This window comes from Dipodomys merriami, unplaced genomic scaffold (assembly GCF_024711535.1).
Source record: "Dipodomys merriami isolate MVZ:Mamm:240054 unplaced genomic scaffold, mDipMer1.0.p SCAF_7, whole genome shotgun sequence".
Taxonomy (NCBI): Eukaryota; Metazoa; Chordata; class Mammalia; order Rodentia; family Heteromyidae; genus Dipodomys; species Dipodomys merriami.
Genome location: NW_027206290.1, coordinates 46,309,105 through 46,327,115, shown reverse-complemented (window position 1 = coordinate 46,327,115; position 18,011 = coordinate 46,309,105). Strand labels below are relative to the sequence as shown.

General features: G+C 44.3%; 1 protein-coding gene across 4 annotated transcripts in view; it reads right to left on the bottom strand.

Moving 5' to 3' along the window:
- Cnot10 (CCR4-NOT transcription complex subunit 10) overlaps positions 1 to 13,813 on the bottom strand; it is a 59,919-nt gene extending 46,106 nt beyond the window's left edge. For all 4 annotated transcript variants that reach the window (XM_070006496.1, XM_070006493.1, XM_070006495.1 and 1 more), the window contains exons 1-3: positions 13,537 to 13,813; positions 5,817 to 5,911; positions 3,128 to 3,289 (exon numbers count right to left, since the gene is read on the bottom strand). In XM_070006496.1, the coding sequence (XP_069862597.1) occupies positions 3,128 to 3,289; positions 5,817 to 5,911; positions 13,537 to 13,558 (279 nt within the window). In that variant the 5' untranslated portion in view covers positions 13,559 to 13,813. The remainder of the gene's footprint in view (positions 1 to 3,127; positions 3,290 to 5,816; positions 5,912 to 13,536) is intronic.
- Positions 13,814 to 18,011: the final 4,198 nt, after the last annotated feature.

Genomic DNA, 18,011 nt, shown 5'->3' with positions numbered 1-18,011 from the left:
ATCTCAAAAAAAAAAAAAAAAAAAAAAAAGAACAACAAAACAACAGAGCAAAAAGGGGTAGGGCTGTGGCTCAAGATTAGAGTACCTTTGCAACTTTTGCTTTAACTCTTTTTTTTTTTGTTGTTGTTGGTTGTGAAAGCCCACGACTGACCAAAAAAAAAAAAAAAAAAAAGATTAGAGTACCTGTCTATCAAGCATGAAGACAAGTTCAAACCCTAGTACTGTTAAAATAAATTATTTTTAAATTATGAAAGCCATGTCTGTAACCCTGGCTAACTCAGGAGTCTGAGATTTTGAAGATGGCAGTTAGAGCCAGAAAAGGAGGAAAAGTCTACCAGACTTCTCCAAAATAACCAGCAAAAGCAGGTGCTAGTAGTTTATATCTGTAATCCTAGCTACTCGAGAGGTTGAGATATGAAGACCGTGATTCAAAGCCAGCCCAAACAGAAAAGTCTTCAAGAGTATATCTCCAATTAACCAGCAAAAAGACCGAAGGCTTGGTTCAAGAGGTAGAGCCAACAGTGAGCGAAAAGGTCAAGTGAGAGGATGAGGCCGAGTCAAGCCCCATACACACACACACACACACACACACACACACACACACACACACACACACACACACACACACACACACACACACACACACACACACACACACACACACACACACACACACACACACACACACACACACACACACACACACACACACACAGCAGGCATGGCTCAAGTAGTAGACTGCTAGCTCAGCAAGCCATGTAAGTGTGAAACCCTCAGTTAAAACCCCAGTACTAAAAAAAAAAAAAAAAAGTTATGCTGAATGTACGTTTAAAAAAAACTTGGCTCAGGGCTGGGGAGGTGGCTCTGTGGTAGAGCGCTTGCCTTGCATGCCTGAGGCCCTGGGTTCGATTCCTCAGCCCCACATAAGCAAAAAAGAAAAAAGCCGGAAGTGGCGCTGTGGCTCAAGTGGTAGAGCGCTAGCCTTGAGCTGAAGAGCTGAGGGACAGCACCCAGGCCCAGAGTTCAAGCCCCATGATTGGACCCAAACAACAACAACAAAAAAACTTGGCTCATGCTTGTAATCCTAGCTACTCAGGAGGCTGAGATCTGAAGATTGCAGTTCAAAGCCAGCCCAGGGAAGAAAACTCAGTATCTCCAGTAAACCACCAGAAAACCAGAAGTGGTGTTGTGGCTCAAGTGGTAGAGTGCTCGTCTTGAGCTGAAGAGCTGAGGGACAATGCCCAGACCCAGAGTTCAAGCCCCACGACTGACAAAAAAACAAAAATGAAAACCAAAAAAACACATTGAGCTAGAAAGGTGGCTCAGTGGTAGAGTGCTTGCCTCACATGCATGAGGCCCTGCGTTCGATTCCTCAGCACCACATTAAACAGAAACAAGCAGAAGTGGTACTGTGGTTCAAGTGTAGAGCGCTAGCCTTGAGCTGAAGAGCTGAGGGACAGTGGCCAGGCCCAGAGTGCAGGGCCCACGACCGATACCTAACACAAAATTGAAATAATAAAGCTGGGAATTGCAGTGTGCTACAGGAGACTTAGGCAGGAGGATTTCAGGTTGCAGGCAAACCTGGACTACAAAGCAAGACTCTGTCTCAAAAAAACAAAAAATAGTTAATCACTTACATGACAGATTTACTATGTTAAAACCTCATACCTCCGGAACAAATATTACCATTTTATAAATAAGAAAACTAGAGCAGAAATTTATTTATTCAATTATTTATTGATTCATTTGCTAACACCAGGACATGAACTTAGGGGCCTCCTGCTCCACTATGGACTGCTTGCTTAGTAGGCTCTCCAAGCACTTAAGCCACAATTTTTTCCTCATTAATTGGAGATGAAAGCTGGGTGATGGTGGCGCAGGCTTTTAATTCCAGATACTCAGGAGGCTGAGATCTAATGATCATTGTTCAAAGCCTGACTGGGCAGGAAATTCCGTGAGACTACTGTCGCCAATTAACCACCAGAAAACCAGAAGTGGTTCTGTGGCTCAAAGTGGTATAGAGTGTTAGCCTTCGGCAAAAGAGCTCAGGGACAGCACCCAGGCCCCAAGTTTAAAGCCCACAACTGACCAAAAACAAACAAACAACACACACACGCACACGCACACGCACACGCACGCACAGACACACACACAAGGAATCTCAATAACCCAGGCTGGCTTTTGAAACTATGATCTTCCAGGTCTCAGCCTCATAAGCAGCTAAGATCAAAGCACCTAGATCAAAACAGAAATCTTAATTATGTTGTCTAAGACCAGGCTAGAAAGTATATTTTCAAGGTTTGTTCCCATATGTGAAATATGAAATATGGTAATGCATGTCAGTTTATAATCCTAGCATTCAAGGTTGAAGCTGAGGCAGGAAGCTCTCAAATTAGAGTCTACCCTGGGCGACCTACAAGATTCTGTGACAAAACTAAAAACAACAGGAGCTGGGAATGTGGCTTAGTGGTAGAGTGCTTGCCTACCATGCATGAAGCCCTGGGTTTGATTTCCTCAGTACCACATAAACAGAAAAAGCTGGAAGTGGTGCTGTGGCTGAAGTGGTAGAGTGCTAGCCTTGAGCAAAAGAAGCTCAGGGATGTGCCCAGGCCCTGAGTTCAAGCCTCAGTACTGGCAAAAAAAGAAAAAAAGAGTGTGTTTGTAAATAACAACAACAAAAAAAGTACATAGACACTGTCATATTGGAAGTTAGAATCAACTTTTCTACAACTATAACATCTATAACATCTATACTAAAAGAAAAAAGTCCAAATATTTTGCATTTTAGAACTAACGACATTTACATATTAAAGTTATATACACCCTCTAAATTTCACATCCATTCCATAATTCCAGGTAACACATAGAATTGTACAATAAGTCACAGTGACTTATTAAATTTTTTGATGTTTTGATTCAGATTTGGTAGCTCATTCTGTTCTAGTTAATTAAAAATTAGATAGGCAATAAACCACATGTAATATACCTTGCTTCTTGAAATAACTTTATGCCAATAAAATTAATAAGAAGTGTTTCACACATATTAGAAATTATAGACAACAAATCATATTATTTTGCTTAACATCGTTTATAAATCAACACAATTTTTTATAAATTCATTCATCACCTGATTCTTCAGCTGGTTAAGTGTTTGTCTCAAATTATCTGTTGTTGTCTGATTACTTTTAAAAAACTCAGCTACTGCTGTATTCAAAATTATTTTATAATCGTCTTTGTTTATATCTTGTAGACAGGCAAGGTGTTGCAGACAGGCATCATAATTTCCAGACTAAAAAGAAAACAAAAAAATACATATACACACACAACATTACACACCAGCTTTAGAACAATACATCATTTCCATTTCCAAATATATTTTATTCATCTTTACCTTATTATTTTTTATTTTTTGCATCTGGTCGTGGGGCCTGAACTCTGGGCCTGGGTGCTGTCCCTCAGTTCTTCAGCTCAAGGCTATCACTTGAGCCACAGCACCACATCCGGCTTTTTTCTTTTTGCTTATGTGGTGCTGAGGAATCGAACCCAGGGCCTCAGGCATGGAAGGCAAGCGCTCTACCACTGAGCCACCTTCCCAGCCCTCATCTTTACCTTAAAGATTCTTTCTTTTTCCTTTTTTTTTTTTTTTGGTGGGTCATGGGGCTTGAACTCTGGGCCTGGGCGCTGTCCCTCAGCTCTTCAGCTCAAGGCTGGTGCTCTAACACTTAAGCCACTGCGCCACTTCCAGTTTTCTGGTGGCTTACTGGAGATAAGAGTCTCACTGACTTTCATGCCCCAGATAGCTTTGAACCATGATCCTCAGATCTCAGCCTCCTCAGTAGCTAGGATTACAAGTGTGAGCCACCAGCACCTGGCTCCTAAAAATTCTTTTATTTTTTGGGTCCGGTAGTAGGGCCTGAACTCTGGGCCTGGGCACTGTCCCTTAGCTCTTCAGCTCAAGGCTAGCGCTCTACCACTTGAGCCACAGTACCACTTCCGGCTTTTTTCTTTTTGCTTATGTGGTGCTGAGGAATGGAACCCAGGGCCTCAGGCATGCAAGGCAAGCGCTCTACCACTGAGTCACCTTCCCAGCTCAAGATTCTTATACAGAGTTTCTCTAAGCATACTAAGTGAAGTCACTAGGTAAAGCAATACTTTGGATAATTAAAAAAACTGTTGCCAGGACCTGGTGGCTCATGCCTATAATCACAGCTACTCAAAAGAGTAGGATTTTTCTCTTTTAGGAGGTTGAAATCTGAGGATCTATGTTTGGAGTCAGCCTGGGCAGGAAAGTTCCTGAGACCCCTATCTCCAATTAACCACCAGAAAACTGGAAGTAAAAAAAATAAAAAATTAAAAAAATTAAAAAATTAAAAATAAGAAAACTGGAAATAAGATGTGACTCAAAAGTAGTAAAGTGCTAGCCTTGAGCAGACAAGTTCAGGGACAGCACCCAGACCCTGAGTTCAAGTCCCACAACCATGATGTTTGTTTCTAAGACTCAACTCTGACATTGATGGATATATCTATATCTATGATGCATCTATATGTGCATCTAGCAGGTATAAATAGCAGAGGCTAGACAAGAAAGGGTAAACTATTACTCCAAATTTTAATTTCTACCAAATATACTTTGAATACATATTAAATTCTTCTGCTTATATGTACATAGCTTAATAAACAAGTAAGAGTTTGAACTCAAGGCCTTCTGCTTGCTAAGAAGTGATCTACCCACAGCTCTTGTTTGCTTTAGTTATCTTTTGAATAGGGCTGATTTTCTGTCCAGGGCTGGTTTGGGATCTTAGCCCTTCTATTTATGCCTCCTAACAGTTGGATAGCAGGCACATACCACCACACCTAGTTTGTTGGTTGACAGACTGAGTCTCTAACTTTCAGGAGTTGGTCTTGAATTAAGATCTCCCCAATCCCTGCTTCCCAAGTAGCTGGGATTATAGGCTTGAGCCACCAACGTAGGCTAGGATTCTTATCCTAGCCATATTCTTTCTGTTGTTGCTGGTAGTGGGCATGAGTGTTGGGTGCTGGGTGCAGGTGCTCAAGGCTAATGCTCTACCACTTTGAGCCACAGCTCTACTTCCAGTTTTTAGGTGGTAAATTGGAGATAAGGGTTTCCTGCCCATGCTGGCTTTGAACTATGATGCTCAGTTCTCAGCTTTCAGAGTACCTAAGATTTCAGGCGTGAGGCACCAGCACCTGGCCTTCCCATATTCTTTAGTGCCAGAATAGTTGAAATTCTGATAAACTTTGAGTCCCCTTTAAAATACATTTAAAGACACTGAACAGAGTAGAGAAATGGAAAGACTGACCCACACATTTACAAATCTAAATTTAAAGACTCAAAAAACAACAGCGTGAAAGTTAAAACATGTTTATGAAAACACAAACTTGCAAATGGTTCAAAGTCTTTCCATTCCTTTCACCATATTTAAGTTTGAAAAAACGTTTTTCTTAAATCTTAAAATGAACCTTTCAGCCGGTCATCGGTGGCTCACGCCAGTAATCCTAGCTACTCAGGAGGCTGAGATCTGAGGATCAAGATTCAAAGCCAGCCCCAGCAGGAAAGTCCGTGAGACTCATCTCCAATAAAACCACTAGAAAACCGGAAGTGGCACTGTGGCTCAAGCAGTAGAGCACTCGCCTTGAGCTGAAGAGTGCAGGGACAGCATCCAAGCCCAGAGTTCAAGCCCCAGGACCAACTCCCCTCCCCCCCCCCCCAAATGAAACCTTTCTAAACTCTGAATTATAACAGGGCAAAAATTATAAATTTATGAATTCACTATAGTGAAAGAGAAGTCACTTACCGTGAAAGCCTGGAAAGCCCCAGTGGACAGCTCCTTCTCCTGATCAGTGATCCCGGAAGACTGGCCTGTCCCTTCATGCTTCTCCATTCCCTGATCTGCAAACACAAGGTTTACAGGTATTTAAAAGCCAAAGTACTACAAAGATTTATCCCTATTTCTCTCTTTCTTTGTGGTGCTGTGGATGGAACTCCTGCTTCAAGCATGTTAGGTACCTGCTCTATTTCTGAGTCACCTCAGCCCCTAATTGCTATCTCAGTATCAGCTAATCAGCATAGTCAGTCCCCTGAAAACTTGCCCAATTAGAGGAAGGACCCAGGCTATTGACCAGAAAGTCCAGGCTGAGAATGCTGTTTCATTCAGCAACACAGAGAGTCCCACATATCCAAGAAACAATGCCAGATTCTGGAGAACTTTAAAAAAAAAAAAAGACAAAAACAAAACAAACCAAACAAAAACCTACTGGTTTTTGAATTTCTTATTTATATAGGGATTTTTCTTTTCTCTGCACAAAATTGTTCTCCAGCCTAGAAAACAAAGCCCTCTAAAACACAGATAGGAAATCCTTTTCTTTTTCTTTTTTTTTTTTTTTGTCGGTCATGGGGCTTGAACTCTGGGCCTGGGCGCTGTCCTTCAGCTCTTCAGCTCAAGGCGAGCGCTCTACCACTTGAGCTACAGCGCCACTTCCCGTTTTCTGGTGGTTTATTTGAGATAGGAGTCTCACGGTCTCACCTGCCCGGGCTGGCTTTGAACCGCGATCCTCAGATCTCAGCCTCCTGAGTAGCTAGGATTACAGGCGTGAGCCACCAGCGCCCGGCTAGGAAATCCCTTTCTGAAATTAGAAGCTGTTAGTAAAACTATATATAGAGGATGGGAATGTGGCGTTGTAGTAGAATACTTGCCTAGCATGCATGAAGCCATAGGTTGAATTCCTCAGTACAACATTAACAGAAAAGGCTGGGAGTGGTGCTGTGGTTCAAGTGGTTAAGGGCTATCCTTGAGCAAAAGAAGCTCAGCCGGGCACAAGTGGCTCACGCCTGTAATCCTAGCTACTCCGGAGGCTGAGATCTGAGGACTGAGGTTCAAAGCCAGCCCGGGCATGAAAGTCTGTGTGAGACTCTTATCTCCAATAAACTGCTCAGAAAAGTGGAAGTGGCGCTGTGGCTCAAGTGGTAGAGCGCTCGCCTTGAGCTTTAGAGCTGAAGGACAGCACCCAGGCCCAGAGTTGAAGCCCCATGACTGACAAAAATAAAAACAAAAAAAAAGTATATGTAAGCTGGGCGCTGGTGGCTAACCCCTGTAATCTTAGCTACTCAGGAAGCTGAGATCTGAAGATCGCAGTTCAAAGCCAGCCAGTGGCATTGTGGTTCAAGTGGTAAAGCATTCGCCTTCAGCTGAAGAGCGGCGGGACAGTGCCCAGGCCCAGAGTTCGAGCCCCATGACCAACCAAAAAAACCAAAAACCAAAAAACAACTATATGTAGAAAAGTAACTGACATGTATTTGCAGAATAAGCCCCAACATGCAACAAGATGGAGAGGCTATGTTTTCAACACAGAAACGGAAGGGGGTTGCACAGTGAGACAGAAACAATGACTGAGATTAAAATGACAACTAAAATCCTAATGTTCTTTCTGATAATAAATAGATGACCTGAGACTGGGGAACTGTTGAAAATCTGTTTCCTTATGTAGTAAAACAAGGGTCAATATGAAATGACTTACAGGATTCCTTCCAATGCAAATTCAGTAACCTCAAACAACCTTCTGTTAATAGATGTTTGCATCCAAACCGTCAACAGATGTAGCAATGGACGCGACGAATGGTAGATCATTCTTGTCCCCTACCTTGGCCACACCACTACCATCAACATCACCCTACAGGCTCTCCAAAAATGATCTTTTGGGGGAAGAGATGTTATGGGGTTTCCTATCAGGGACTCTCTCTTGTTAAGCAGGGGCTCTACTAATTTAGCCAAACCTGTAAGCCTTCTTTGCTATATTTTTATTTTTGTACTGGTACTAGGAACTTGAACTCTGCTGTTGGACTGGGACTTGAACTCTATTGTTTTGAGCTTTTTTGCTCTACCACTCTGAGGCACAGCTTCACTTCCAGCTTTTTGGTGGCTAACTGGTAAGAAGAATCACAGGCTTTGCTGCTGAAGCCATTTGGCTTTGAAAAGCAATTCTTACAAACATGAGCCATCAGTGCTGCTCTTGCTTTACTTTTCAGATAAGGTCTTGAGTTTATAGACCAAGACCTGCTTCAGACCCTAGCCCAGTGTTCCCAGGTGGCTGGGACTGGAGGCACAAACCACTATACCTGGCTTACTGAGATCGTGGGTATCATTAACTTTTTGCCTAGACTCATCTTAAACAGAGAACATTTTCTATCTTCCAAGTAGCTGGGATTATAAGCATGAGTCATTCCGCTCAGCTTATTTTTTTTAATACTGGTCATTTATTTAATAAAACACCTAAGAGACTAAAACTGCTATATATGCTATAGAGATGTGAGTTATACGCAGGGTTCCAGCATTCATGAAACTAAAGATTCCTCAAGGAGACAGAATTTAAACACGTAATTCCAATCTGAATAATGCTATGCTCCATAAAACTATCCACTTATGTATTTATGATAGAGTGAAGCCAGGCTGGGAGGTAAGGTTGGTTTCAGAAGTTCTGAGGATCTAAATTATGACAAGGAAGGAAGCAAGCATGCAAAGTCCTGAGCAAACAGGACCCCAAATGTAAACCTTCCTACAGCTTTGGAACAAGCACTATTCCTTCCAGCCTCTTCTACAGGCCAGGTTCTAGTTTATCATACTATGTGCTTCCCATCCCACATTACTCATGATTTCTGAGTCACTATCACAATAACAACAGCCGTTAAAATTTATTGGGTACTATCTGTCAGGCAGACTGGAAACACTTCAGAAGGTTTATTAACTCATTGAATCTTCACTTTAATCCTCCAATTGGACTGAAACAAAAAGCTGTAAGACCGGTGGCCTAGGTTCACCATGCCAACAACCAGTCTCAAATTCTAGCAGATTTGCTTCTCAACATTTGAGTGCCATAGTGTCCCCAGGGAAGTTTGTCCTAAGCCTGAGGTATACGAATGAAAAGAGAATGGAAGACCTCAGGAGGTGCACACTTCCCAGCTTCTTTACTTCCTCCTTTTCAAGTGGCTGGCTCAGACTCTTGTTTTTTCTTTGCTCTTATTAATATAAAACCTCTTTCACCAAACAGTGCGATTTGAATCATGCACCTCTTTCCCAGAGAAATCAGACATTTATTAATTACTGGGAAGAATAAGAAGAAACAGCCAGTGGCTCATGCCTATAATCCTAGTTACTCAGGAGGCTAAGATCTAAGGATTGTGGTTCAAAGCCAGCCCAGGCAGGAAAGTCTGTGACTTTTTTTCTTTTTTGCCAGTCACAGAGCTTGAATTCTGGACCTGGGTGCTGCCCCTGGGCTCCTTTTTGCTCAAGGCTAGCACTCTACCACTTGAGCCACTACACCACTACTGGCTTTTTCTATGATTTATTGGAGGAGACAATAGTCTCAACAGACTTTACTGCCCAGGCTGGCTTTGAATCATGATCCTCAGATCAAACCACAATGCTCAGATTTTAGCTGCTTGAGTAGGTAGGATTGTAGGCATGAGCCACCAGTGCCCAAACCAACCACCCAAAACTGGAAGTTTCACAGAGGCTCAAAGTGGTAGAGTGCTAGCCTTGAGCGAATCGCTCAGGAATAGTACTCACACCTGAGTTCAAGTCTCATGACTAATAAAAAATTAAAAAAAATTAAACATTCCAACTAACAAGACACGTAAATAACGTCACCAACATGGAAACTACAACTTGGCGTAAATAACTTGCTCAAGGATATCCAGGAAGCACTGAAGGTAAAATCTGTACTAGTGTCTATAACTTCTCTATATTCCAGACACTTGCTGGGAAATTCCCCATAGAGTTCCTCTGCTCACTTGCTCCACTTTTCCCTTCTCCTTTTACAAGTCTGCCAACATAAAGTCAGAGTAGAGCTAGTAGCTCATGCTTGTAATCCTAACTACTCAGGAGGCTGTGATCTGATGACTATAGTTTGAAGACAGCCCACAAAGACAAATCCAGGAGATTCTTATCTCCAAATAGCCACCAAAAAGCTGGAAGTGGAGGTGCGGCTCAAGTGGTACAGTGCCTAGAGCTCTAAGCATGAACAAAAAACCTAAGGGACAGTACCCAGACTCTAGTACTGGAAAACAAAACAAAATATGGAGTCAGACTGGGGCAGAAGCGAGTAGAATGCTTCTCCAGTTTTCTGTCCCAATGTTCTGTTTCATCTGTTACAAGCCTGCCCCACATCCTACACCTCCTAAGACCATTGGGAAGCTCATCCTTCCATATCAGTTTTCTAAGAATGGTCTAGAGGGGCTAGGAATGTGGCTTAGTGGTAGAGTGCTTGCCTGGAATGTATAAAGCCCTGGGTTTGATTCCTCAATACCACATAAATAGAAAAAGCCAGAAAGGGCGCTGTGGCTCAAGTGGTAAAATGCTAGCCTTGAGGAAAAGAAGCTCAGAGACAGTACCCAGGTATTGAGTTCAAACCTCAGGACTGGCAAAAAAAAAAAAAAGAATGGACTATATAAAGTTCCTTTATCCTCAACAACCTTCTGTTCTCCTCTTTAAGGATAGCCTAAACGGCCAAGGTCATTCATTTCTAGTGTTTCTCAAACACTAGAAACTTGCATAAAGAGGAGGAAATAAAATTGAAACAATAAATAATACTGCTTGTGTGGAAGGCTAAGGCAGGAGAATCCCTTGAATACAAGAATTCAAGACCAGACTAGGTACCCATATTGAGACAAAAAACCAAATCAAACAAAACAGAAAGAATAAATAAGTTTAAAAGGGCTATGAAAGCCAGGCGCTGGTGGCTCACGCCTGTAATCCTAGCTACTCAGGAGGCTGAGATCTGAGGATCGCGGTTCAAAGCCAGCCCGGGCAGGAGAGACCGTGAGACTCCTATCTCCAATAAACCACCAGAAAAACCGGAAGTGGCGCTGTAGCTCAAGTGGTAGAGCGCTCGCCTTGAGCTGAAGAGCTGAGGGATAGCGCCCAAGCCCAGAGTTCAAGCCCCACGACCGACAAAAAAAAAAAAAAAAAAAAAAAAAAGGGCTATGAAGATAGCCCTGTCCTCAGTGGGAGGACAGTTGACTAGTATTTGCAAGTATCAGGGTTGGATCCCCAGTATCGAAAAAAATAAAGAAAAAAAAAAGGCCTACATGATCTGATGTGAAAAAATATCCATGCCTTCCCAGGCATGTTGAAACATACTGTTATTTTTAGCACTTGGAAGCCTAAGGCAAGAGGATCACAAGTTGGAGGCCAGATGGGACTATGCAGCAAGACACTAAAAAAACCCTGAATCTTGTAAATAAAAGGAACAAGAATTGGGCACCAGTGGCTCATGTCTGTAATCCTAGCTACTCAGGAGACTGAGATCTGAGGATTGTGGTTTGGAGTCAGCCCAAGCAGACTAATCTATGAGATTCTTATTGCCAATTAGCTAGCAAAAAGTATCAATTAATATACAGTTCCAGTGGCAGAGCACCAATCATGAATGGAAAAAGCTAGTGAGAACATAAGCCCTTGAATTCAAGCTCCAGTATCAGCACATTTTTTTCTTTTGGAGGTCAGTGGTGCAGCTTGAACTCTGGGCATGGGTGCTGTCCCTCAGCTCTTCAGCTCAAGGCTAGTGCTCTACCACTTGAGCCATAGTGCCACTTCCTGTTTTCTGAGTGGTTTATTGGAGATAAGAGTCTCATGGACTTTCCTGCCCGGTCTGGCTTTGAACCGTGATCCTCCGATCTCAGCCTCTTGAGTAGCTAGGATTAAAGGCGTGAGCCACCAGGGCCTGGCTACCAGCACATTTTAAAAAATTAGTCTCATAAAACCAAATACCATGTTTTGTAAAGATATATAACCCATATATGTGTATCTTAGTGAATACGGAATGACGTCTGGAAGGATATACAGCAAATATTCAATGGTTAACCTCTGGGGAACTGGAGGAGAGAGAATAGAGATGGCTTTGAGGAAGGAAGAGATTACTTTTTTAAAAGACTTTTTAAGGGCTGGGAAGGTGGCTCAGTGGTAGAGTGCTTGCCTTGCATGCATGAGGCCCTGGGTTTGATTTCTCAGCACCACATAAGCAGAAAAAAAAGCTGGAAGTGGCACTGTGGCTCAAGTGGTAGTGCGCTAGCGTTGAGCTGAAGAGCTGAGGGACAGTGCCCAGGGCCCAGAGTACAGGCTCACAACTGGACCCCAAAAAATAAAAAATAAAGACTTTTTAAAAGTTTTATTTTAAATACCTACCTAAAAGTGACATAAGATTTCAGGAGTCAGACCACAGCCTGGACTGCAGTCATATTTATGTTTTCCCCTGTCACTGGTGATGACAGGCATGCATAATGAACAAAGCCATTGTACTTCTGCCTGGTGTGGCCTCAAACTACTATCCTTGTATCTCCACCTCCCAAGTAGATAGACTAGCTTATGCCACCTCAGCTGACGAATGGTGCATTTTGGATAACTGCCTAGAAACCTATATTCTAGTGAATAGAACTAGTGTTCACAAAAGTTCTGAACCAAAGTTGAGAACTTTGGGAAGCCCAGAGTTGGCATATGTCAGCAATTAGTAAAGATCCAAACTTCCCCCTTTCAAGAAGATAAAATGATGCAATTGAACACAAGTCCTGGAATCAGGACTTTTTGGCTTAAAGAGTATTAAGGTTTGTGAGGCAAAAGCTCTGAATATTACCAAGGTCAGCCATGTTCTTTTTTTTTTGGGTCCGGTTGTGGGGGCTGAACTCTGGGCTTGGTCGCTGTCCCTCAGCTATTCAGCTCAAGGCTAGCGCTCTACCACTTGAGCCACAGCGCCATTTCTGGCTTTTTTCTTTTTGCTTATGTGGTGCTGAGGAATCGAACCCAGGGCCTCATGCATGCAAGGCAAGCGCTCTACCACTGAGCCACCTTCCCAGACCCCAGCCATGTTCTTTAGGCCATAGGAAAAGCAAAGTCAAGCTTATGGGTAAGCAGTCTTCTACCTCTAAGCAATGGATATTGCTTTTGGATAGATAAAAGACACATCGTAGAATTTTGTGCATACACTGTCTAGTAAGAAGGCAGCAGTTACAAGCTAATGCATAGAACATTTTTAAAAAACTAATTATAAAGTTAATACTGTTCCTTGTAGAAACTTGGAAAGTGTATAAACATGCAATAAGGAAAATAAAAGCATTAGTCCCACTGACGTTTATTTCTTTTTCCTTTTCTATCTTTTTTTCAGTCGGCCCTGGGGCTTGAACACTGGGTCTGGGCACTGTCCCTCAGCTCTTCAGCTCCAGGCGAACGCTCTACCACTTGAGCCACAGCGCCACTTCCGGTTTTCTGGTGGTGTATTGGAGGTAAGGGATTTCACGGACCTCCCTGCCCGGGCTGGCTTTGAACCGCGATCCTCAGATCTCAGCCCCGTGAGTAGCCAGGATTACAGGCGTGAGCCACCCGGCTCGGCTCTGAGCTCCTTTTGCTCCAGGCTAGCCCTCTACCACTCGAGCCACAGCGCCGCTTCAAACCGACCTAGTGGATGTGCTCAGCCCCTCCGCGCCCAGGGCCGCGTCCACGCCGGTGCCCGCCGCCCCCACGGCCAGCGCCCCACCTGCAAGCTTGTCTGCAGCCATCTTCCCGCCTCGGCTCGGGTTCTTCCCTGCAGGTGGCGTGGCCCTGTCTCCCGCCGCCGGGCTGGCCGGGGTCTTGAGAACTCGTCGAGCAACTAAGAGCCCACCCCGGCTCCGGGTCCCCCGGTTCCGGCCTGAGGAGCGGGACGACGGCGAGCTGAGGAAGTGACGGGGAAGAGTGCCGGTCGTCTAGCAACAGCTACAGCGTCTCTCCCTGAGGTAGAGCCAAGGTCCAGGCCACACACAGCTTCCGCCCCACAGTGTCCAGGGGAAGAGCACTTCCGGGGCGTGGCCAGCCGCGAGGGCCGCCCGGCGTGGGAACTGCGGCTTGGCCCCGCCCCGCGTCGGCGTCTCTACGCGCCCGGACCCCGGAAGTGCGTGAGCGCGCGTCAAGCCGGAAGTGCGGATCCCCTATTAGGACTTGAGTGAGTGGGCGTGCTTACTCCGCGTGTCCGAGTGGAACAAGCGAGGGTGGGGCCCGCGGTCCCGGGGTCTCTCACATTTGTTTTATCTTTTAGATCATTTATTATGTTTATTGTCAAGGTGATGGACAGGGGGGTTACAGCTACTTGAGCTTGTTGCCCCCCACTCTCATTTTTCTCCCACTTATTTTGGTGTGCTGGTCCTGGGCTTGCACTCAGGGCCAGGGCGCCCACCATGAGCTTTTTGTTCAAGGCTAGCGCTCTCTACTTTAGCCACAGATCCATTTCTGGCTTTTTGGGTGATAAACTGCAGGTAAGTTTCACGGTCCGGGCGGCGGTGGCTCACGCCTGTCATCCTATCTACTCAGGAGGCTGAGATCTGAGGATCGCGGCTCAAAGCCAGCCCGGGCAGGAAAGTCCCCATGAGACATCTCCAATTAACCATCATAAAACGGGAAGTAGCGCTATGGCTCAAAGTGATGAGTGCTAACCTTGAGCAAAACTGCTCAGGGACAGCGCCCAGGACCACACCTCAGGCTCCACAACTGACTCTCCCACCCCTCAACCCCCCAAAAAAAAGGTTTCTCGGGCCCCGGTGCCGGTGGCTCACACTTGTAATCCTAGCTACTCAGGAGGCTGAGATCTGAGTATTGCAGTTCAAAGCCAGCCTGGGCAGGAAAGTCTGTGAGACTTTAATCTCCAATTAACCACCAGGAAACCGGAAGTGGCGCTGAGGCTCAAGTGGCAGATTGCTAGCCTTGAACAAAAGAACCTGAAGGGTGGCGTCCAGGCCCTGAGTTCAAGCCCCAGGGCCATCGGGAGCAGGGTAAGTTTCACAGACTTTCCTCCCCCAAGTTGGCATCAAACCGCGATCCTTACATCTCAGCTAGCTAGGATTACAGGTGTGAGCCACTGTCACCAGGCCTCCCTTATTATGTGCCAAGTGCTGAGCCTGCATTTGGCCACCAAATTCCACAACAATCTAGTGAAGGAAGTGCTGCTACAGGTGTCCGTTTAGAAAATACTTTAAAATTTGTAAACAGGTGTTAGTTATATAGAAAATTGCCAAAGGGGGCTGGGAAGGTGGCTCAGTGGTAGAGTGCTTGCCTTGCATGCATGAGGCCCTGGGTTTGATTCCTTAGAACCACATAAGCAGAAAAAAGCCAGACGTGGCGCTGTGTCTCAAGTGGTAGAGCACTAGCCTTGAGCTGAAGAGCTGAGGGACAGTGCCCAGGCCCAGAGTTCAGGCCCATGACCAACCAAAAGAAACCAAAACAAAAACAGAAAATTGGCAAAGGTGGTTCATAAAGATCAATTATATTCACGTGGTTTCCCTTATCGTTAATGTGAAGTTAAGTCACTTGTAAAAAGAATGAGTTTGGTGCATCACAATTAACTAAATACATTTGTATTTTTCTCTTTCTGTCCCAGGATCCCAACCTTGCATTCATTCTTCATGTCTTCTTAGGTTGTTTTGGGCTGTGATATCTTCTCCAAAATTTTCTTGGTTTTGATCATCTTAGATAGTTGGGAGGTCAAATCATTTTATTTAGGCTTAAAGGTGGAGAAGAGTTGAAAAAGCATTGGAATCTGAGCTCTGATTTCCTTGACCAGGATCTTCCTGGCTTGTCATCTCAAAAATCTTTAAGCACTAATTCTTGAATATAATCACCCTCCCCTCAAATAATCTCCTTGTTAACATCAGCAGTGGTTGTTCATTACTCCCTATCCCTAAGCATTAATCGATTTTTTTTGTTTGTTTTTGCTGAAGGGACAGAACCTGGACCCTTGTCAAAGGCAAGAGATTTACCATTGAGTTACTCTGGCCTGCTACTAGTATTCTAGTATTTATATGGATATGGCCCATGGATTAGCCTATTCTGTACATCTCCTACAAAGAGAAGCACACAATATGTAACCATTTATGTCTAGCTTTTTTTTTTTTTTGTCAGTTGTGGGGCTTGAACTCAGGGCCTGGGCCCTGTCCCTGAGCTCTTTTGCTCAGCTGCCACTCTACCACTTTGAGATACAGCTCTACTTCTGGTTTTTGAGTGGTTAATTGGAGATAAGTCTCGTTGGGACTTTTCTGCCCAGGCTTGCTTTGAACTTTGATCATCAGATCTCAGCCTCCTGAGTAGCTAAGATTACAGGCATGAGCCACCAGTGCCTGGCACTTCTTTATTTTATTTTTTACTAGTCCTGAGGCTTGAACTCAGGGCCTGGGCAATGCTCCTGAGTTTCTTTTCCTCAAGGCTAGTGCAATACTATTTAAACCACAGCACCACTTCTGGCTTATTCTGTGTATGTGGTACTGAGGAATTGAAACCAGGGATTCATGCATGCTAGGCAACCACTCTACCACTAAGCCACACTCCCAGCCTACCCAGTGCTTATGTTACCATAATATTTTTAGAGTTAATCAGTCCTATAGCTAATATCAGCTCTGTGTGTGTGTGTGTGTGTGTGTGTGTGTGTGTGTGTGTGTGTGTGTGTGTGTGTGTGTGTGTGTGTGTGTGTGTGTGTGTGTGTGTGTGTGTGTGTGTGTGTGTGTGTGTGTGTGTGTGTGTGTGTGTGTGTGTGTGTGTGTGTGTGTGTGTGTGTGTGTGTGTGTGCTAGTACCAGAACTTGAACACTGAAGGCCTCCTGTTCTCACTGGAGTTTTTTACTCATGGCCCATGTTTCCAGTCGGTCCTTTTGTTTGTCAACTTGAGATAACGAGTCTTGAGATACAGACTTTTATCCCTGGGCTGGCTTTGAATCATGATCCTCAGATCTCACCCTCCAGAGTAGCTGGGATTATAGACATGAGCTACTGGCAGGCCCACCTTCATTCCTTTTTTCTTTTTTTTTTTTCTTTTTTTATTCTGTCTTTTGTCTTGCCACAGCGCTTCATTTCCCTCCCGCCCCTGTTTTGGTACTAGGGCTTGAACTCAGGTCCCCATGATCTATCTTGTTGTACTTTTCCCCTTACAGATGATTTTCTGTCGCTTGAGCCTTACCTTCTTTTCCAGTTTTTTACTAGTTGACTGGCAATAAGAGTCTTTTATATTTTGCTACCCAGGCTGGTTTCAGACCTTGATCCTCAGATATCAGCCTTCTGAGTAGCTAAAGTTACATTACAGGAATGAGCTATCACCACCTAGCAGCTTCATTCCTTTTTTTTTTTGTCGGTCATGGGGCCTGAACTCTGGGCCTGGGCGCTGTCCCTGAGCTCCTCAGCAACGCTAGCACTCTACCACTTGAGCCACAGTGCCACTTCTGGCTTTTTTCTGCTTATGTGGCACTGAGGAATTGAACCCAGGGCCTCATGCATGCGAGGCAAGCACTCTACCACTGAGCCAACTTCCCAGTGTTCATTCCTTTTTTTTTTTTTTTTTTTTTGGGGGGGGGGGGGTCCGGTCATGGGGCTTGAACTCGGCCTGGGCGCTGTCCCTCAGCAATTCAGCTCAAGGCTAGCGCTCTACCACTTGAGCCACAGCACCACTTCCAGCTTTTTTCTTTTTGCTTATATGGTGCTGAGGAATTGAACCTCATGCATGAAAGGCAAGCGCTCTACCACTGAGCTACCTTCCCTTCATTCCTTTTTATATAAACAAATAATATGGTATGGTAAAGATTTGTTTGTTTTTTGTTTTGAGTCTCATTCTGTAGCCTTGGCTGGCCTTGAATTTGTATCTCTGCTTCTAAAATGCTAAAATTTCAGGTGTCACCATGCCTGACTCTTCACATTTTATCTTAATTAGATGATGGAGATTTGGTTTCTACTGTTTGCTATTATGAACAATGTTATTATGAATGTCAATGTACAAGTGTAGGTGTGAACGTATGTTTTCAGTTCTCCAGAGTCGGATTGTTGGGTCATATGGTAACTCCTAGGTTAGCTTTGGTGCTGGTCCTAGGACTTAAAATCAGGGCCTGAACTCTGTCCCTGAGCTAATTTTACACAACGCTAGCATTCTTATCGCTTGAACAACAGCTCCACTTCTGACTTTTTAAAAAATGAGTGCTGAAATCCTAGCTGCTTAGGAGGCTGA